Raw genomic sequence first — 22,592 nt, forward strand, 5'->3', positions numbered from 1 at the left:
TTTAGTAAGGTAGTGCGATATTTCCTGGATAATAAAAGAAATGAAAATTACAAGGAACTGTTTGAATATTGGATACAGAGTTACTGTGTGCTTGGGTGCAGAATGCCTGTGAATTTCATTATTTGTTTACCCATATTGATTTCTTTAGACCAAATTAAGGATAGGTGAGTGAGGAATATGGAGAATGGTTCGACCAGGACCTTCAGGTCATAGAAAGAAAAAAAAAAGGAACGTTGGTATTGTGCAATGAAGGTAAACTATGTATGGGGAATAGTACTTGCAGAGTGATCCGAAGAACATAAAAGGAAAAGCCGTTTTCGTTTAAATTTTTCAGTGATGACATTGTTTTATTGAAAATAAAATATGATTCAGTATTATGTGAACCACTATAGAACCAATAAAATATGTACCTATATTATTCCTCTTTTACGTCCATAGTTACATTAAATAGACTTGTTGTTTTGGTTTTTCTAAACAATACTGAAATATGGATTAATACATCCAAAATATCGACATTCAGGAAAATCATCCATGATCAGCATCTTCAAAACAAGCAGTTAAGCCTAGAAAATAAGGTAAACAAAAGCATTATCAAATTATGTTTTGTAGTGTTATCTGATAAACACTAGTTTATAAAATTAATGTATAAAGTTAGTGTAAATTCTTGCTGAATATAAAATTAATGCAAAGAAAATTGAAACTAGAAAATAAACTAAATTTGATTATTTAGTGTACACACTTGCTATAGAAAATAGAAGATAAACAGTATAGGAGGTTTCCTCTTAGGTAATTAAATTATTTCAGATGAGAAAAAAGCCAAATTTGACACCAGTTGAACAATAAAAAAAATTGTAGAAAAAAATGAAAAAGAAAAAAAAACAGTGGTAGCACTTTCGAGTAACTAATTAAATTTTTTTTAATATTTATTTCAAAAAAAGTAGCGGCGAATCATTAAAATTCCTGTCTCATTCGACTGACTGGCTCTGGCTCTACGAATCTTTTCATCATTCTCTCCTCCACCTGGCAAACCCCCCCCCCCCCCCTCTTCAACACCCGGCCCACTCCGACCGAGGGTCACTCTGTCACATGCTGCGTAGTCCGGCGCGCTGAGAGCTGTCGGGGCCTCGAGTCAAGAAGTCATCCGAACACGTCGCAGGGTGGCGCGCAACTACTTATCCGCTTTTGTAGCACAGATCTACGCTGCAACCCAACAGTTTTTCCGAGCAAAGTCTGCCGACTTATATTGTACAAAGCCCATCCCGAGTTTATGTGTCGCCCTGCAGGAAATGACCGCGGGGGCGACTTAGAAAAATACGTTAAGTTCTCGCAGCCCGCAGGACTGTCGTATGCGATTGTGAAAATTAAGACCTAGAATAATTTCTGTATATTCTAACAAAGTATTTTGTAGATTAATCACAGAGTAAACATCTCTATAAATTTTAACTGTACACTAAATAAAGTTTTTTTTTCACTAATATAAAAATGATTTTTTTTATTTTGTTCACGAACATAATAATTTGGAAAAGGTCAAATTATAGTAAAGGTCATTATAAAACAGTTAAGTAACAAGTAAACATAACGCGGAAATTTAACTACACATGCCGAAATATTTCAAAACAATTATAATTTTGAAATATTAACTTTTTTATCATACGAAGGTAGTAGACTTTTAAAACGAAGTTGATTATTAAAACATAATTTAACACGACTTAATTTATGGGACTTACCATTCAAGATGTAATGACGCACTTCGACGACTCAGCTGTCAATAGTGGAGCAACAATGAATTGTTCTGTAACACAGTTAGCGAGTGAGGATGATAATTCTGTTGGCCCCTGGGGGTGGGGGGGTAGATATTTATGTGATCACCCCCACCCCCTGTTCCTTCATCAACCCATTATAGCAAAGTAGAGAAACTTTTCTTCTCCAGTTATTATGAAATGTGGTTTATGGGGACAATTTATTTTCCTTTGAAGGTTTTTATAAGGGCCACAATATAACCATTTATTTCATTTGGAAGTTTTTTATTAAGGAAAATTTAGCCTTTACTGTACATATATTGGAAATTTTTTAAGGGAAAACATTCTCGAGTAAATTATGTTAGCTCGAGTGAAGCCCAGTTGTTATGAAAAGAAAAGAGTTAGGCAGAGGCAAATGTTGATGACAGAACCAAGTTTTGACAAAGTATCTTTCACCTGGGCGACAATCCTTAAACAAAAGGTGTGGGGTTTCTTTGTGTTTTCTCAGGAGTGGAACTGCTAATGTGAACAATAGCACCAGCAGTCACAAAAGGTCTTATTTAACAAAAGCAGTAAACGGAGTTGACCACCTGCTAATCTTTCAATTTTAATGAGAATTTCATTTAAAGACTTCGCAATGCTACTCTGGTGATTTCAAATATTTTTTCATCGGGATTAACTCAAGCTGAGAAACCATCTTGTCTGGCCGAAATGCAGAGGTCTCTCATTATATTCTTGCGAAGAACAGGAGTGAGCTTGACACACATCTTGCATTACAACGTTTCTCAGTTGTTTTAAAGCAAAGTAATCGTCTGAGTAAAAATATTAGAGTAAAAATTACAAAACATATTATGACTTTTGCTGAAACTATATCCTTGCTGAACAAATGACGACTTCATAAGTTGCAGAAGTTGTTTTGTAATTTTAATATATTTTTTTATAATTCTTCTATGGCCCAATTCAGGTAAAATATCCTTACTTTGGACCAATGATGGACTCTTAAATAAAAAGTTTTTAAACGACAAAAAAGATTTGACTTCAACGAATTCGAATTCTTACACAAATCCAGGTGAAGACGCTGACTTCCACGATGAAGTCGTGACACGTGACATTGTGACAGTGAAACTGTAGCTGGTGACAAGACCAAAGACTGTGATGAAGCACCTAAAGCTGGCAATATCGAAGACTGTGATGAAGTGCGGAGACTAAAACGATAGAAACGACATAAAACAATGAATTTTTCTTTAAGCCTAAGATGATCACTGGGACCATAGTGTTCTTAAAATTTTAATAACAAATATTCCAGGAAGATGACGATAGCAGAAGAGACTGAATATAGGTTATGGGAATATCATAACATATTTATCGATTGCCTGAATCTACTGATGGCAACGATTAGTGGAAGAAACTACTCGCACATCCAATAATTAGCCATCATACTAAAATATCTGAGGAAAGCTACTACTTACTATAATGAATTGTTTTACTTGCATTGTATAAAGCGGAAAGTAAATTATGTTTGGATTTTAAAAGGGATTATTTCACAAAATCTAAATTCTAACTAAGTCTGAGTTTTTGTAATACAGCTTCTTTTTTTAATTGAGCTTCCAAAAGTGCTTTCTTTTTTGATTGTGCTTCCAAACGTGATCCTTTTCGATGATTGTGCTTCCAGTTGTACCTATTTTTAGAATGTGTTTGCAATAGTGCTTCCTTTTTTAATTGTGCTTTGAGTTGTGTTTCTTTATTTTGACTATGCTTCCTTTTTTGATCGTGCTTCCGAAGGAGCTTCCTTTTTTGACGTGCTTCCAATTGTACTTACTTTTATCAATTGTGTTTTATTTTTGGATTATGCTTCCGATTGTGCTTCCAAACGTGTTCCTTTTTCGCATATTGCGCTTAAAATTATGCTTTTGTTTCATTGATCGTGGGTCGTATGTCTGTACTCAGGACATGGATGTTCTCGTTATTCGTAGATGCCTGGTTTAAACAAATGACATTGGACATGATCTGTTTAAAATGTTCGTTGAGTATCATCGCAAAACACCTCTTGGTTTTAAGACGCTTGGCGTTTGTGCATGATTTTGTACATGGTATGTTTTAAATGTTCGCGGATTATCGATGAAACAGTGTCTCGTGGTTCCGTTTCAATTGGCCTGTATGAAATTTTTTTTTATTATTCGTGGCGATGTCATTTTTTTTTGTGGCATGTGGTCTGGTTTCGACTCTGGGGTATGCACAACCAAATATATTAGGGGTAAAAATGTTACTTTGGTAGGCAAGTGTTATACTCTCGTTCAATTTTTTGTACTTTAAAGCCATTGCAACAAGTAAATTTAATATACTGGGTTATGATTACAACCATGTTTTTACATATTGCTGCGATGGTCGGTGCGTCACGTGCCTCCAGCAAGCAGCTGGATTGCCACTCGAGACTTTTGCTAGCTTGCAACTCTCGCGCGTGATATCAATGTTTATTTGAAGTTACCGGTAGGCGTGCTTTATCTGGCAGCCACTGTCTCTAAACTTCACAATTTTTTCAAAACTTTGTGGTAAACGAGCTTGAATTTAGGTATTTGACTATTCGTACATGAATGCGTTTAGCTTCACATGTTTTGAAAGTTATTTTCTATACAAGACCAAATTAAAATATAATATTTACAGATTGGTATTCAGCACGTGGTCCTTGCCACATGGGTGACTATCACTTGGTGTATGTTTGTGAGTGTGATAAATCTTTTCTCCTGTTTCCTGTTGTTTCATTTGATATTGATGATTTTTATTTATTGTATTCTGGACCTAAGCCTGATTAATATATATATTGTCAATTTAATTAACAATGTTTGGCTTGGTATAAAACCACATACATGGATCTTCCGAATCATGAAGTAAATTAATTGCTGACTTTTTATGACTGTTGGAAATATTTCCGAATTTTTAGGTTAATAAATACGAATTTCAAAGATGGCAGCCATTAAGTCATCATTTTCTTACTGGAGGCTGCTATATGATTTTTAACATTAATTATTAAATAAGTGGTTTTTACCTAGAATAAACAATTATTTCATAAGTGAATGATTGAAACAAGCACAGTAATCGATTGAAACAATCGTGATTACAATTGTTTAATTATTTTGATGATTTTTTTTTAGAATTTTCTCAGAATTTATAGCTAAAGAATAACGGAATATCAAGATGGCAGGCCAAATGGTCGACAAGATGGTGGGCATCCTGGAAATAAATAATACCTGCCATTTACCGGCTAAAAATTAAACTAATATGGTGACAGCTCCCTCTAGCAGAAGAAAACAATATGTCGGATCCAAGATGGAGTCCTCCAGCAGACTTAAACCAGATGGCCGCCATAACGTCATTCTGGCTGATTAAAAATCTGCCTTGGTATTAATGGCAAGAGGTCATTCAGTCTGAGGCTTCCTTGGAGAAAGGATCCATCACTATGTTTAATCTAATTACTTCACCGGGTATGAACTCAGTCCTTTTTTGAATTTTATTACCAAAATTATTATTTAGTTAAGTAATTTTTTATGACGTTTAAAATTTTTCCTGATTATCCTAATCAAATAATACGGATTTTCAATATGGTGGATTAATTTCAAAGTGGGCGAGTGATTATTTAATAAAATTTTAATAATTAAATTTGTTAATGTTTTTAAAATATTTCACAAATTTCTACCACATAAATTACAGATTTTCAAGATGGCAGCCATAAGGAAAAGTGCATCAGTGACGTCATACACATACAAGATACGGCCAAAACGAAAATAGCAACGTTATAGAATCTAATATGGTTGAAATTTTTAGATTTCAAGATGGCAGCTGAGATCGAGGTCAATGTCAACCAAAATGGCCACTGTAATGTTAGACTTAATATGGCGACCATAACGATAAATGCATAATTGGCGTCATCATCCAAGATGGCCACTGTGACTTCACAATCCAAGATGGCGTCGACAATCAACAATCCGTACCCTGGACCCTGTGACAGGAGGAACCAACATATACTACTAATTAACCCAACATATTTAGAAAGAGCTTAAATGCAAACCAATAACATTTTATTTCCATTTTTACTTTTAGGCAGAGGACTAACCGAATCAATTAATAGTTCTTACATAGGCTTCTCAACAACCTGAGTATTTTCAGCAGGTTTACTAAGAGCACAAAGGTTACACAATTTTATTTGTTCTGCAATTACTGAGTTCATGCCCTTCCAATAAAGTCTCTGGATTTCTTCAATTGTTAAATAGATATTAATATGAGCGCTAATAGGAAATGAGAGAAAATATTCAAACACAACATAATTCAAAACTTTTGGTAGAACAAAACTTTCTGTTTTTTATTTTTTTATTTACAGTACAAAACTTAACAGAGAGTAAGGCTTTTGTTGAATTCCTGAGTTTAGATTGTTAGACTGATTTAAGACAAACCATTGAGTTTTTTTCCCCACGATGTGCAAAGTTTGTTTTGTTGCATGCTTTGATGGTTGCAACCCACAGCCCTCCCAATCCGTGAGGGCCCCTCAGTTCACCTGTATGTTAGGGGACCCGCAAAGATTCAGCCAGGTTGGGGGTCATCCATTAATCAAGTGATGTTTTTTTAGCAAATTTTTAACCCCCCTTCCCCCCAAGTGATTTGTGGTGAGGTTTTAGACTCCCCCCCCCCTCAAAATCACGTGTATTTTTTTGGTACAAAATATTTTTAAAAATTTCAGAATATTATCTTTAAATATAGGTATAATCTAATTTAATTCTTGAAAATTAAGCACAGTGATAAAAATGTCCAGACACACATTAAGGTTGCAAGTTTATTCTCACTGGCATAAAAATAATAAAGGAAAGCCTTATATGTGAAGAAAACATATATCTTAATAATTAAATTGGTACATGGATATATTTAATGGAAATTGTCCTCGGATCACGGGCTAGTGAGACTTTCTTCAACACTAACAAGTGGATAAGAATCTTGCAAGTCAGCTGTTGGCACTGTGCTTTGTTAAAGAACAACGTCGGTCTCATTAAGCCACTCGGCGGCATCATTTTCGCGCACTACGCAGAGAATCTCTCTCGATCTAGCGATCGATCGTCGCGTGAGGATGCGCGAAGGCCGAACATTGTGCATTTCAGGACTATCATTGCTCGGATCATTAGGTTGCTTGTGACATGAATTTACATGTGCCTTGACATTCTTCTTTGTACAGAAGTACAGTCCACACCGCTGGCATGTCCTTCCCACAAGCTGCTGACGATAATTCTTCAGGCTAGGTCAATACATATCATAAGGCAATTTGTCAAAGCCCTCATGCATTGGTGTAGTTTCAAGAGACCGACGCATAAGAAATGTAGCAAACGTCTTGCCATCATGCTCTTGAGGCTTTAGAATACATAGGCCACTGAACGACTGCAAAATCGAGTAAGGTGGTGTCACGAAGCGTTCCGGATGAACACATCGAAGAGAACTCCTTCTTTGCTTGATGCTTACGATGGTAATCCACTAAAAGATCATTCGCCTACTTTGTAAATTCTTCTTTCGTGGTATATTTTTGTTTCGCGTTAGCCCACAACTCATTAAATTCTTTCTGAGCCACGCTATGTTTTTTCACCTTCTTATACTCTGCAAATAGGTATTTATACAGTTCTCCTAGTTTAGACATCGTTGCATTGTTTTAAAGCATAACATTCGCGGCAACGATTTACGCATGTATTCGGCGCCAAAATCACAGTCTAACTGGTGACTGGCAAGCCGAGCCGGGTGGTTCATGTTGCGGCGGGCGGGAATATTGTTGCCTGGCTACGGCGAGTCAAGGTCACGCGTCGCTTTACGGTTTAGTAGAAATCGCGCGAAAAAATATACACACGTGATATCTCTCTACACCCCCCTCCCCCCTTGTGATATTTCGTGATTCTTCCCGACCCCCCCCCCCTCTTTAGAGCCTCACGTGATTAATGGACGATCCCTTGCTTAGAATCGTTCTCGTTCATTAGACCGCGACATATCAACGGGAGTTCGGCATTATGGACAGGTGGGGCGAATGGAATAAAGAATATTCTGGGCTTTAAAGACCGTTGCCCCTGAAGGAACATATCTCCCCGAGTTCTAGCATAAAGGACACAGAACGACAGCACCAACGGTCGACGAAATCACATCGCACAACGAGTGACCCTGTGAAGCTCTGCCCACCTACCTCGCCGACCAGAGGACGTCATCATAGGGGTACGTCCAGTCACTACGTATCACTACTGAGGTGTTGGCTGTGACATACCAATACCAAGGGTTCCAGGTAAAATTACAGAGTAATATATGAATATTCGCTCAGTGAGTAACGAGTTAATAACGTGGGGAACGAGTAACACCTATGTGGAGTAAAGTGATGGCTAGATGACCAAGGAATCCCAAGAGTAGCCCGATCAGTACGAGGAAGCAGAGGAGTTCAACAAAGCATGAGGGCATTCGGGCTAAACAACAGAGGGTGAGGTGTTGCAGTGCGGCAGGAGTGAAGGACACTCGCTTGCCCTGTGAGCAGTGAGTGGCAGACATCAGGAATGTTGAGGTGTTCAAACATCGCAGCTGGTTCGATACCCAGTGTGAGTTTCTGAGGGTATTAACATGGAAGGAAGACTACGAGTCCTTGTCGATGTGAAAGTATGTGACTGTGAGCGAGTTCTCCTCTTCCCGGAGCCAAATGTGATCGATGATAGCGAGTTCCTTGCTCGTTGGGGAAGCCCCCGTACCGCTAAGAGCTATGGTGTGGCCATAAAATGAAGCGAGTAACCACAGCGAAAGTAACCGCATGCTCGTCGGTGGTTACCTTAACATTAATTTATCTACGCCTAGTTGTAAAAATGTTTTAACGTGTTTCTAAGCTCCAATATTAAGGCACAATGTTTGATATGTTTTTAAGCTCCAATATTAAGGCACAATTATAAATCGTCCCTCAAAAATATGAATGCAGAGTTTTCGGGTGATTTCCAGGTTCACAAGTACATGGGAGCAGTTTGAGAAACTATATGAAATAAAGTTAATACGCAGTAGTATTTTAATGACCACAGTTATTTCTGTTTTTAATTGTTTGTTAATGTATGGATATTAGTTTTAGAATTAATTCCTAATATTTTTATGTTCAAAGCCAATTAATAAGCGAAGCACGATATTTTGAAGTTGTCAAACATAGATTCATGAACAGTAGTATATAACAGGGGCTCCAGGGACTGGCTTCTGGCTGTGGTGTGTGGCCTGTGCTGCTGAGCCACATCTTGGATTGTGACGTCACGGTGGCCATCTTGGATGTGTGTGACCGTGACCTTTGACCTTTACCTTGACACCAGGCGGCCATATTTGATCCGCCATTTTGGAACCGCCATCTTGGATCCGCCATCTTTAAGTCGAGTGCCCCACTCATTATGATGACATTTTTGTCTGACCGCCATATTGATTTTTTTTCTGTTCCACTGGAGGCCGCCATCTTGGATGCCGTCGACTTTGTTTCTGTTGTTTATTCCTAGAAAGCACCAGCGTCGCTCTATATTTGTTTTTGTTCTTCTGGAGGCCGCCATCTTCGATACCATTGACTTTGTTTCTGCTGTTTGTTCATAGAGAGCGCCAGCGTCGCTCTTATGCTGATACCATGATAGTATAATTATTGTCTGTTCACCATTCCTTTGTCCTCAACTGTTGGCATTGAAAATTTTGACCTTGACCTTGAAAATTGACCTTGACCTGGAAATTTGACCTTGACCTTGAACTTTGACCTTGAAATTCTAACTTGACCTTGTAATTTGACCTTGAACTTGAAATTGGACCTTGACCTTGAAATTTGACCTTGACCTTGAAATTGGACTTTTATCTTGATGACCATCATGGATCCGGCATTTTGCGTTTAGTACATGCTACCAGGAGCTACCACCTGCTAGAGGTCATTGCCACCATCTTGTTTTCGTCTGCTGGAGGACACCATCTTGTTTGTGTACTCGTCTTATAGAGTACATTACCATCATACTGGTCTACGTTTTACCTGCTACAGTGAAGTAATAATTTATTATTAATAAGGTGCCTGCCATCTTGAAATTTGGCCGCCATCTTGGAATCGTGTAATTATTTAGCTAGAAATACGGAAAAAAATACTAAACTCATCAAAAAATTCACTCATTAAAGATTGATTATATCAATTCCTGTTCTTGGTTCAATCCTTGAATGATGAAAAAAATTAATTTTATGTAAATAATAATAATAATAAATTATGATCAAAGTCCTAAAAGAGACTTAAAATCATCTACTACCATCAACCTTTCAACCATTATGACCGCCATCTTAGATATTTGTATTTATTGACTTATTAGTTCCGGAAAAATTCCAAAATTCACCAAAAAATCACATATTATTTTACATATTGAATCAAAACTTGCTTCGATCTATGGACGAAGCTGAAAATAAATTTAATTGAAATACCAGAAAAGTGTCGGGTTCGATAAATAAAACACCGCATGTTTTTTTACAAACTTAATATTTATTACATAATTTCTATCCTACTACAGAATCACTTGCGAAAGCCAGCAATCTTATTAAAAATTTAGCCCTAAATAGACGTGAAACGACTAATACTTAGCTCCAACAGATCCAACTGCTCCAACTGATCCAAATGCTCTAAAGGGTCCAAATGCTCCAACAGCTCCAAATGCTCCAAATGATCCAACAGCTCCAAATGCTCCAAAGGCTCCAAATGCTCCAACAGCTCTAAATGCTCCAACAGATCCAAATGCTCCAAAAGCTCCAAATGCTCCAACAGCACCAAATGCTCATATGCTCCAACAGCTCCAAATGCTCTAAATGCTCCAAATGCTCCAGCAGCTCCAAATGCTCCAAAGGCTACAAATGCTCCAACAGCTCCAAATGCTCCAACAGCTCCAAATGCTCAAATGCTCCAACAGCTCCAAATGCTCAAAATGCTCCAACAGCTCCAACAGCTCCATTTACTACAAATGCTCCAACTGATTGCAATTACTTTTTTTTATCGAACTTGACATGTTTACATGCACGACTTTATAAGTATACATTTCGGATGTCAGTGGTAACTTTTTTACACCTATAAGTGATAAGTTTTATTTAGAAATTAGCTTTCGAGAAATGATAAAATCCATTTTGAAAAAAATATTAATTTTTCTTCAAGTTTATACACATACATTTAATTCAAGCCATTAATGTATGTAGACAGCTTCCCTCAGTTATTTGAGTATGAAGGATATTTCTTTAATGTTCGAATAGTTTCCTGCACAAAGCGAACAATGTAGTAGTCTTAGTCTGTCAACCAGTATGTTAGGATCTTCCCATGAGGTATAGTCAATCTCTTACGCTACGTTCATCATCCTTGCATGTTTGTAATAAATATTATTATCTCTGGTGTCTTTCGTTTTAACACCAACCACAAGGTCACTTTCGTCATCGTGCCAGTGATTATCACAAGCTTGATCAGGATAATTTATTTTATTCCGACGTTTCCATCGTTTTGGTCTCAAGTCACCATCACAGTCTTCACTCTTGCATGCTTTTGGTGCTTCAGCACAGTACTCAACCATGTTAGCCTTAGATGTGTCAGCACAGTCTTCAATCATGTCAGCATCACAAGCTTGATCAGGATAATTTATTTTATTACGTCGTTTCCATCGTTTTGGTCTCAGACCACCATCACAGTCTTCAATCTGCCTGCTTTAGGTGCTTCAGTACAGTACTCAATCATGTCAGCCTTATATGTGTTAGCACAGTCATCGATCATGTCAGCCTCAGATGTGTCACCACAATCTTCAATCATGCCAGCTTCAGATGATTCATTAAAGTCTTCGGCCTTGTAAGCTTCATGTAGTTCTCCATCTTTCACATTTTCATGGAGACGACTAGATATTGGAGTAAATATCTTTTCATTTTTAATGTGGTTGCCACTTTCTTCGTTTGTTTTAAATTTTAAATTTTTATCTTGATTTAGATCAGTATTTTTAGCATTAGCTTTATCGCCTTCGTTCTTCCGCGATGTTGTAGCCCAGTCTTCGTTATCTTTATTCATCTTGATTGTACAGGTCTTGCAATGTCTATCCAAGTAATATCTTCTACCAAAGGATTTCTGACACTGTTTGCAATGAAATGGTTTTTGACAAGCTAAACTTATTTTATGTAGCCAACTGATTCTGCTAGCTTGTGAACTTCTCATTGTTGAGCAAAGATAGAGTTCTAGTCCAAGCGAGAATTTTTTTGTATGTTTTGTAATTTTTGTTTAATTTTTTTAAATTTTTTTTTAATTTATCAAAGAAAATTTGTGGTGGTTTTCGCCGTGTGCTCCCGATTATCCATGTCAATGTTATGATGGTTTTATCGTGTGCTCCTGATTATTCTTGTCAATATTTTGATGGTTTTTTCCGTGTGCTTGCGATTATTCCTGTAGTTTCTCAAAGTGCTTCTGGTTATTTCTGAGAAACCGATCTCTCCATGAAGGAGTTATACTCTTAATGAGACATGTCATTTTATTCAAGGTTACATTTAATTAGTGAATTCCTGCTACTAAATCACCACTTGCAATATTTTTATCAGGTGGAATTTACAAAAAAAAAATTATTCAGTCAAATAATACCTAATAAGCCCTGAGAAATCTGAGAAACACTTACTGGAAGAACAAAATTCCTTCCCCTTGGAGTCTAGCGAAGCCATCCTTCTTTTGCGATCGTTAGTGAGCATCACGCATTCCGCATAAAAGTAATAAATATTATTTACCTGCAAGCAACACGTGGCGTCATCTGTTGATGAAAACCAGAACTACTTACAAACAGTCCTTTTGCATGAGTTAACTTAACTCGCGCTGACGAAATATTTAAAAAATTCTATTTTAGTAATGGTTTAAATTTAAAACTCTTAGTTTGCATCTGCCATTAGTCGCAGAAGCTAACATGTACCCTGGTTCGTTGCCTGTAGCTGTATCAAACCGACATCACTGTAGATACTGCAGCCAGGTGTTTACCTTGAGAAAGAATGCTAAACGACATGAGAGAAGCGAGTGTAGTTTGGGTCCTTGTCAAAGACCATTTAATTGCAGCCAGTGTCATAAATCCTTTGGTAGAAGATATTAATTGGATATACATTGCAATAACTGTAAAACTAAGATGAATAAAGATAACGAAGACTGTGCTCCAACATCGTGGAAGAGGAACGAAGGCAGAATTTTAGACGACAATAATGATTATGAAGAATGTAAAAAAACTAATGCTAAAAATACTGATTTAGATCAAGACAATAATTTAAAATTAAAAGCAAACGAAGAAAGTAGCAACCTCATTAGAAATGAAAATATATTTACACCAATATCTAGTCGTCTCCATGAAAATGTGAAAGATGGAGAACCACCTGAATCTGACAAGACTGAAGACTGTGATGAAACATCTGAAGCAGACATGATTGAAGATTGTGTCGACACATCTGAGGCTAACATTATCGATGACTGTGCTGACACATCTAAGGCTAACATGATTGAGTACTGTGCTGAAGCACCTTAAGCGGTCAAGAGTGAAGACAGTGATGGTGGCTTGAGATCAAAACGATGGAAACGATGTAATAATATAAATTATCCTAATCACGCTTGTGATAATCACTGGTTCGATGATGAAAGTTGTGCCGTTTCAGTGCCACTTTCAGGCACAAATGTACGAATTTTAATTTAAATTTTAATTTTTAAAGAAGGAAACCAATAATAAATTTGTAATTTTTATTTTATTAAATTTTGTTTCCATTACTGTACACTCCGACGTAATCTTGTGCAACCCAGTGCACCTGCGCTTGTACGCAGGCTTCAATTAGATACTGTTTGCTGACGATTTGCGATCGCAGCATCTCGGCCGCGGTTCGCGTCACGTTTTCTCCATGTAACAAAATGACGTTCGTGTTAGTGAACGCTACTCCAACCCCACTGCTAGCAACTTTCATTTCTCGGAGGCAAGCATATGTAAGGGTTTTGCAGTCACGCCTCTGGACCAAGTTACAGCCAGCGGCGAAGCCTCGGGACGGTCCACATGACGCCTTTACCAGGCGACTTAGCAAATTTAAACCCCCCTCCCCTCATCACCCACCTGTGGCTTCACGAGAACTCAAACCCGGAGCAACGACCCCCAGTGAACCCCGGGTGGAGGCATTGTCTCCCCAAGGACATTCCCACTTGTCTAACAGAGCCCTCAGCGTAGCCTAGCGGCGGGAAAAATCCCTAACCTTGCTCTGAGCGATGGTCGCGAGCGCGCCCACTGCACTCTGGCGGACGTTTCTGTGACCCTCCAGACAGGTTCTCGTCTTGGCCACCAGAGTGCAATACTCATCCCTCCCATAAGAGACAGCTTGTCACAATCGACCTTGGCAGCAGTCGCAGTGCGATTGCGATTTTAGTTCGCCTACGACTCGCGTGAGAGCGCAGCGAACATGTTGCAGTCTGCTTCGCCTCTTCGGGCATCTCCGGACACCTTCGGGCAATCACCTCTCCCCCCTTCTTGGGCTAAGGGCAGTTGCTTCCTTTAATTAGGCGCCCCGACGCCATTTTTTGAAGATTCGGTGGGCAGCACCTGGTCTGTGCGGACCACGCGTCGCGATCCGAGAGAGTTAATCTCCGAAGTTTCTCTCCAAGACTCGACACTACGTCATGTAGTCGCCAACGTCAAGGCATAGAGACCTCAATTTTCTAATTTTTAAATTTTGCTGCCCGCAATAGTATTTTTTTTGTTATTCTAAATTTATTTCATTTTCTCTAATCATGATTATCGAGAACTTCCGTGCCGCGAGCTGCTTTCCCTGCTCCTGGAGGCAGCCGACATGAACTTCACCCCGCTGTTTTGGGTAAGTGGTCGTCATCTCTACCCCCCCCCCTTTTTTTTTTGCCTTTCACTGGGCATAGTCTTGCCCAGGTTTAGCCGCCTGTTAACCAGTCTAAGTAATTTGGGACTTTGGTTGCAGGCGGGGTCCAATTTGAGGTCCAATTTGAACTTCAAGTTTAGCTCCAAAATCAGCCTCGAGGTTTAACTCCAAGTTGAGGCCCCAGTTGAGGTCCAAAATCAGCCTCCAAAATCAGCCTCCAAAATGAGCTCCAAAATTAGCTTCAAGTTCAGCTTCGAAGTTTATCTCCAAAATTAGCTGCTAGCTCCAAAATTAGCTGCAAGCTCCACTCCAAGTTTAACTCCGAGTTTCTACTCAAAATGATTTCTTCTGGACTTTAATCTGCCGAAACCTCTGGTGCCAGGACACAAGATATAATTAAATTTCAATGTAATGGTTTCTTTCTTTTGAGCCTGCGAGCTAACTTAAAACCAGTATTAAATTCAAGAGGTATTATGGTGTTACTTTTATATGTATTTTGTTGCCCCGGGGCTCCCTCCATTTTGCAATCAATATGTTTTAATACCAGTGTACTTAAAAGATAAAAAAAAGTAAATTACTTTAGTAAAAAGGGCACTTATATAAATCAAACCACCAGACTTGTTATTTCATTAGTATTCATCCCCGATCCACATAGCCTACTAGAGTTGCTAGGAGGTTATAAATAAAATTCTTTTATACGACGTCTGGGCACCTCTGTGATTATTGTTGTTATTGTTTTGTTTTCTGGGCTGACGCTTCCAAGGCCTTAATTTAATTATTCACTTTTGAGTGTTAACCTGCAGCCCAGCGTTTGTATTAAAGTGCCCTTGCGGTTGGTGTTGAAACAAAATACACCAGGGATAATAATATTTATTATAAACATACAAGGAAGATGAACGTAGCTGAAGAGATTGACTATACCTCATGGGAAGATCCTAACATATTGGTTGACAGGCTAAGACCTTTACATTGTTCGCTTTGTGCAGGAAATTATTCGAACATCAAGGAAATATCCTTCATACTTTTATAACTGAAGGAAGCTGGCTACATAAAATAACGGTTTCAATTAAATGCATTTGTATAAACGTGAAGAAAAATTATAATTTTTTTTTTCAAAATTGAATTTTATCATTACGCGAAAGCTTATTTCTAAATAAAACTTATAACTAAAAGGTGTAAAAAAGTCATCACTGAGATACAAAATGTATACTCATAAAGCCATGCATGTAAACATGTCAAGTTCGATAAAAAAAGTAATTGAAATCAGTTGGAGCATTTGGAGCATTTGGAGCTGTTGGAGCATTTGGAGCATTTGGAGCTGTTGGAGCATTTGGAGAATTTGGAGCATTTGAAGCATTTGGATCTGTTAGAGCATTTGAGCATTTGGAGCTGTTGGAGCATTTAAAGCCTTTGGAGCATTTGTAGCTGTCGGAGCATTCGGAGCATTTGGAGCATTTGGTGCTGTTGGAGCATTTGTAGCATTTAGTGCTGTTGGAGCATTTGTAGCATTTGGAGCTGTTGGAACATTTGGAGCTATTGGAGCATTTGGAGCTGTTGGAGCATTTGGTGCTGTTGGAGCATTTGTAGCATTGGAGCATTTGTAGCATTGGAGCTGTTGGAACATTTGAAGCATTTGGAGCATTTGGAGCATTTGGAGCATTTGGAGCATATGGAGCTGTAGGAGCATTTGGAGCCTTTGGAGCTGTTGGAGCATTTGGAGCAGTTGGAGCTGTTGGAGGTAAGAATTAGTCGTTTCACATCTATGCAGGGCTATATATTTATAAGTTTGCTGGCTTTCGCAAGTGTTCCTGTAGTAGGATAGAAATTATGTAATAAATATTATGTTTGTAAAAGAACTTGCGGTGTTTTATTTCTCGAACCTGACAATTTTCTGATATTTAAATTAAATTTAGTTTCAGCTTCGTCCATAGATCGAAGTAAGTTTCGGTTCAATATGTAAAATAATGTGTGATTTTTTTTGGTGAATTTTGGAATTTTTCCCGAACTAATAAGTCAATAAATACAAAAATTTAAGATAGCCGTCGAAATGGTTAATGGATGAAGGTAGTAGATGATTTTAAGTCTTTTTAAGGACTTGAACATAATTTATTATAATTATTATTTTTTACATAAAATTAATTTTTTCATCATCGAAGGATCTAACCAAGAACAGGAATTGATGTAATCAATCATTACTTTAATGAGTGAATTTTTTGATGAATTTTGGATTTTCCCCGAATTTCTAGCTAAAACGTTACACGATTCCAAGATGGCACCCATTTTTCAAGATGGCAGGCACTCAGTTATAACTGCACTCTAGCGGATAAAACTTAGACAAGTATGATGGTAATGTACTATATAAGACGAGTACATGCACACGATGGTGTCCTTCAGCAGACAAAAACAAGATGATGGCAATGACCTCTAGCCGGTTATAGCTCCTGGTAGCATGTACTGAATGCAAAATGCCGGATCCATGATGGTCGTCATGGTGAAAGAAAAATTTCAAGGTCAAGGTCAAATTACAAGGTCAAAGTCAAATTTCAAGGTCAAGTTCAAATTTAAGGTCAAGGTCAAAGTTCAATACGAACAGTTGAGGACAAAGGTATGGTGAACAGACAATTATACTAACATGGTATCAGCAAACTCTAGCAGACGAAAACAAGATTGTGGTCTCCAGCGGATGAAGACAATATTTGCGGACATGACATCATACCAGCTGACGATATGTATACCTTGATATTGGTGGTGGTAGGTCAGTCTGTAGGTGGCTACTGTGGAGGAAGGATCTGATGTTTTTTTTGCTCTTAGTGGTTTCGAACCAAGGACAGGAATCGAACTAATCAATCAGTATTCTAATAAGTAAATTTTTTGATAAATTTTGGAATTTTTTTATTAAAATCGTGTAATAAATTAAGATTTTCAAGATGGCGACCGTAACGATAATTGCAACAGTTACGTCTTAATACATGATGGTGGTTATTTCTCGAACAGGTGGTGCTATTACTACTTCAAATTAAAAAAATTACAAGTCCGAATATGCATGTTATTTTTATATAAACCTTATTTAATTCTCAGTCAGGTAAATGTCTCGATGGCCGTGCGGTTAAAGGCGTATGTTTTCCAAACCTAAAGATCAGAGCTGCGATGGTTTGAATCACAGTGCTTCCAATGTATTTATTATAAAAATTTAAATTTAATATGTCTATAAGGACCATAATAGCTATGGTAGGTAATGGAACATCGACCTTATGTTTTGAATCAGAGCGACGCTGGCGCCCTCTATGAACAAACAGCAGAAACAAAGTCAATGGTTTCCAAGATGGTGGCCTCCAGAAGAACAAAAAAAATATAGAGCGACGCCGGCGCTCAATAAGAATAAACAACAGAAACAAAGTCGATGGCATCCAAGATGGCGGCCTTTAGTGGAACAGAAAAAAAATCAATATGGCGGTCAGACGAAAATGTCATCATAATGAGTGGGGCGCTCGATTTAAAGATGGTGGATCCAAGATGGTGGATCCAAGATGGTGGATCCAATATGGCCGCTTGGGGTCAAGTTAAAGGTCAAAGGTCACGGTCACACACATCCAAGATGGCCGCCGTGTCGTCACAATCCAAGATGTGGCTCAGCAGCACAGGCCACACACCACAGCCAGAAGCCAGTCCCCGGAGCCACTGTTATATACTACTATGAACCACAATTAATATTCGGTGTTTAATCGAATAATATATAATTTTATGATTGATGGGAATCAGTTTGCTTTGTGAATAAATGAGTACTTATGAACCTCTTGTGTTTAAGGATGTACACACCCTCGCATATAACTTATAACATTATACTTGGAGATGTATTAATAGTTTATAAGAATTTCTGCAAAACTTCTTTTTTATCTTCATGATTTGGAATTTTTTTTTTGTTAAAGAAAAATCATAATAAAGTAGCTATATGACAATTTGGCTGACTATCAAGAGACTACTAGGTTTGGCATTATAAAAAATGCGAGAAAGAGCATCCACAACAATTTTTTGAGAACCTCTGATATGATGTGCCTTAAATTTTAATGATAAAGTTTTCATTAACTAACCACCGATTTCACCTAATTATCTCAAATTATCCAGAAACAAGGACAAAGCCATAATATCATTTTAAATAAAAATTCTGATTGTTATAGATATTGGCTAAACTTTTCTGTACCAAAAAAATACTCTCAAATATTCTTATAAATAAATCGCGGAAGTTTTTTTACTTGTTGAGTAAGAGCTCTGTATGCATAATAAATTGGTTAAAAAAATAAAAAAACTACGTCAATTTTCCAGGGCTAGGACTGCGCCTATACCAGATGTGTGTCAGTTTACAAAATAAATCTAATTTTTCAAGTTTTCAAAAGCCATTTGTTGGCGTCACCCCAATTTATTCTCCCCAATTTATTCAGAGGAGTTCCTTTTAAGGTCACAATTTAGAATAAACTTAGCAAAAAACTGGATGATGCCATTTAATTGGTCTTTAAAATATATATTCAAAAAATACTTGGTCAGACATTTTGTGTTATTAAAGAAGTATAAGATTTAACATCTGTATAAAAATATACAATTTTTTTGTTATAAATATAGGTCAGTGTGTTACAAGCTCTAATGTATTGGTATCGAGTAAGTACATACAATATTTACTAAATTTTGTATCAAAAAATGTGAAACATGGAAATTTTTGTTGGGTTTGTTAACTTATATCAGAAGGCAATCAAGCATAATAGATAGTAAATATATAGGTAAGGGCTAGAAATGGGCAGTCCCATAAGGGTGGATCGACAGCCACATCGCGACACGGACCGGATCTAATGACCGCAGAGACCCACCTGGCCTGCGAAAAGGCCGCAGCAAGCCGGCACAGCCAGGATGTTGAAGACCGCACTGCCAACTATGGTGCCCACGCCTATGTCTCCTTCCGTGATGAACGTGCCGACTGAGTTGATGAAGAGCTCGGGGCTGGAGGTGGCTGCAGCCATGAAGGTGGCTCCCGCCACATCGTCCGACATGTTCAGTACTGCAACGCACATGCACCACTTGTTATTTAAATATTTGATCTATTGGAAAATGTTTTTACAAATTACATTTTATGCCTATAACTAACGTTTTTTTATTTTTATTTTTTGGTTATCTCGCTACAATTATCCTAACTGCAGCTCAGCCTTTCATCATTGATGTAAATAGAAAAACAAGACAGGAGTAGTATACCTTAGCCGGTCCGGCACCAGGCTTCAGGCTGAGGTGCCAAGTGTCGGTCCACCATCTTGATTTTTGACGTCACGGCAGCCATCTTAAATGACCTTGACCTTCAAAATTGGCCAAAAATTGCCAAAAATTCGGTTCAATCCACCAAAATATCCATTTTTTTAAAACGGTCCGAAAAAAAATCTTAAATAACTCGAAAAAATTATCTCTATGTCAATAGAAAAATTCACGTTTTGAGGGAAAATTTTCCGTTTTATTTCTCATAAATTCTTAAATTGAGGATTCTAAAAACCTCAAAGAAAGCCTTAGAAAGAACCAAAATTCCACAAAGAGGCTAAAAGTACAGACCTACAAGCTTTCAATAAGCCTCTGGTGGCCATATTTTATGTTCTTGACCATATACCTACATGTAAAACATACTGTAATTTTTGACCAAAAATTTCCGAAAAAATTTTAAAAATATAAAGTAAGCTTACGTAAAATTTTTAGTTACTAAATCGATTTCGGTACTCGGTTGAAACCCAACGAGAGAAAAATGTAATTTATTAAAAAAATAAAATTCCTAATTACAATTGAATTATAATTCAAAAAATACTAACTTTTATAACACCCTCCATTTTAAATAATAATGTAACCATTGCAATTTTCGTTACGACCGCCATCTGGAAAATCCGTAAAGGTTAAATGATAAATTCTGGAAAAAATTATAAAATTAATAAAAATTTAATTATTAAACATTTTTATAAAAACATTTCTACATATTGGATTATTAGGTCACTACAGCTAAATTGAAAATCCTTTTGTTTTATGCTAAAACACCGAGAACTATTAAAAAAAAATTCAATAAATAATATTTTTTTTAAAGTTTCAGCTATCTTGATTTGAAATTTTACAGTGGCACATTTATTTATGGTCACTGTCTACGGTACTTGAAATGTTGTACATTTCGTTATGGCCACCTTCTCGCATGTGTATGACACCATCGTTTAACTTTAAGTTACGGTCGCCATCGTAGATACGAGAATGTTGCAATTTACATTACGGCTGCCATATAGAAGTAGTTATTTGGTAAATATTTAAACATTTATAAAATATTAATAGAAATTTAATGTAAATAACATTTCACAATCTTGGGTTATGACATCACGTAACCTAAATAAATAATCCGTAACTATTTTCAGAAACATTTGGAGAAATAAAAAAAAAAGTTAGTCAGATTTTATGAAAATACTAGCTGACCCGGCGAACTTCGTACCGCCTTAGCGTAGCAATGATGTACTACTTTATTTTGTATAGCTGACCTATCTTAGGTATGAGTACCTATTCAATTTGAACTGGAATCTATAATATCCTCCATATAAAAATGAATCCATAATTCCCTGGTATCACTATAACTGAAAAGGACCTTACTAATTTAATTAAATAAAAAACAAAATATATATTGTCAAAATAGTGTTTATTCCATAGGATTCAATAATTCCACTAATGTTTTTACAAATTGCTATTGAACAACTTGGCATTTTTAAGTAAACAATGAGCTTAATACCACGCGCGCTCTATAAATTAACTAATAGTCTCTGTACCCCTCACTGCTTCTCTCTACTCTAATGCTTTTTGATAAACTATATTTTTAGTTTTATGTTCTGGCGTGTAAATAAATAATGTTGATGGTTTTCCGACACGGGAACAGGCGACATATAATTGGCCATGTGAAAAACATGGATTTTCTAGGTTGATGCCACATACACTTAGCGACTGCCCTTGCGATTTATTTATTGACATTGCAAATGCAAGCCGCACTGGAAACTGTAAACGCTTAAAGCTGAATGGCATGTCGTTCGATATCATAGGGATGCGTGGGATTAAAACATCTTCGCCTTTGTACTTCCCTTTCAATATTGTGGCTTCGATGACATTGTTCAATAGTAAAACGTTAATGTTGATAAATATTTCCTAAACGATACAGTTTCTTTACATCCTCTTTGAAGATATTTGCAGCAAACATTCTGTCAATTCTATGTCAAACGTCATAAGGTTACTTTAAAAATATTTATATTGTACAAAGTGTTGGGTTAGTTTGGAAATAATTTTATATATGGTGGTTCAGTATTCTTAAATTTTCTAATTTTCCGTTAAATTTTTTCTTTCATAAGAACCTTCTCGTGACAATAACAAACACAACAAAAAAAGAATTAGTTAAATCGGTTCAGTCATTTACGCGTGATGGCGTGACCAAGGGAAATAGGAATTCTTTATTCTTAAATTTTCTAATTTTCCGCACAATTTTCTTAATTTTTTCTTTCATAAGAACCTTCTCCTGACCATAGCAAACACAACAAAAAAAATTAGTGAAATCGGTCCAGCCGTTCACGCGTGATGCCGTGACCAAGGAAAACGGGTTTCATTTTTATATATATAGATTATCAAAAATGCACTTATGTCATGGAGTCCTCGGTTTGAAGCTGGCGAATTCATTTGATTAAAAATGTGACGGATCCTTTCACCATGGAAGCTACCGGCAAACTTACCTACCACCACTAATGCCGAGGTGTATAAATCGCTAGCTATTATGACGGCACGTCCGCCATCTTGTTTTCATCTGCTAGAGTGCACTGTCGCCATGGTAGTTCAGTTTTTATCCAAAATAATGTATCAATCATTTACTATTACTGTGGTGCCCAACATATTAAATTTTTTACACAATCTTGGAAATATGTATTTATTAAGCTACTAATTTGG

General features: G+C 37.1%; 1 protein-coding gene across 2 annotated transcripts in view; it reads right to left on the reverse strand.

The window, feature by feature from the left end:
• Nucleotides 1-22,592, reverse strand: part of LOC134531573 (sodium/potassium/calcium exchanger 3-like) — a 157,708-nt gene that overhangs the window by 83,852 nt on the left and 51,264 nt on the right. For both annotated transcript variants that reach the window (XM_063367284.1, XM_063367285.1), the window contains exon 3: nucleotides 19,478-19,665. In XM_063367284.1, the coding sequence (XP_063223354.1) occupies nucleotides 19,478-19,665 (188 nt within the window). The remainder of the gene's footprint in view (nucleotides 1-19,477; nucleotides 19,666-22,592) is intronic.

Source organism: Bacillus rossius, chromosome 5 (genome assembly GCF_032445375.1).
Source record: "Bacillus rossius redtenbacheri isolate Brsri chromosome 5, Brsri_v3, whole genome shotgun sequence".
Classification (NCBI taxonomy): Eukaryota; Metazoa; Arthropoda; class Insecta; order Phasmatodea; family Bacillidae; genus Bacillus; species Bacillus rossius.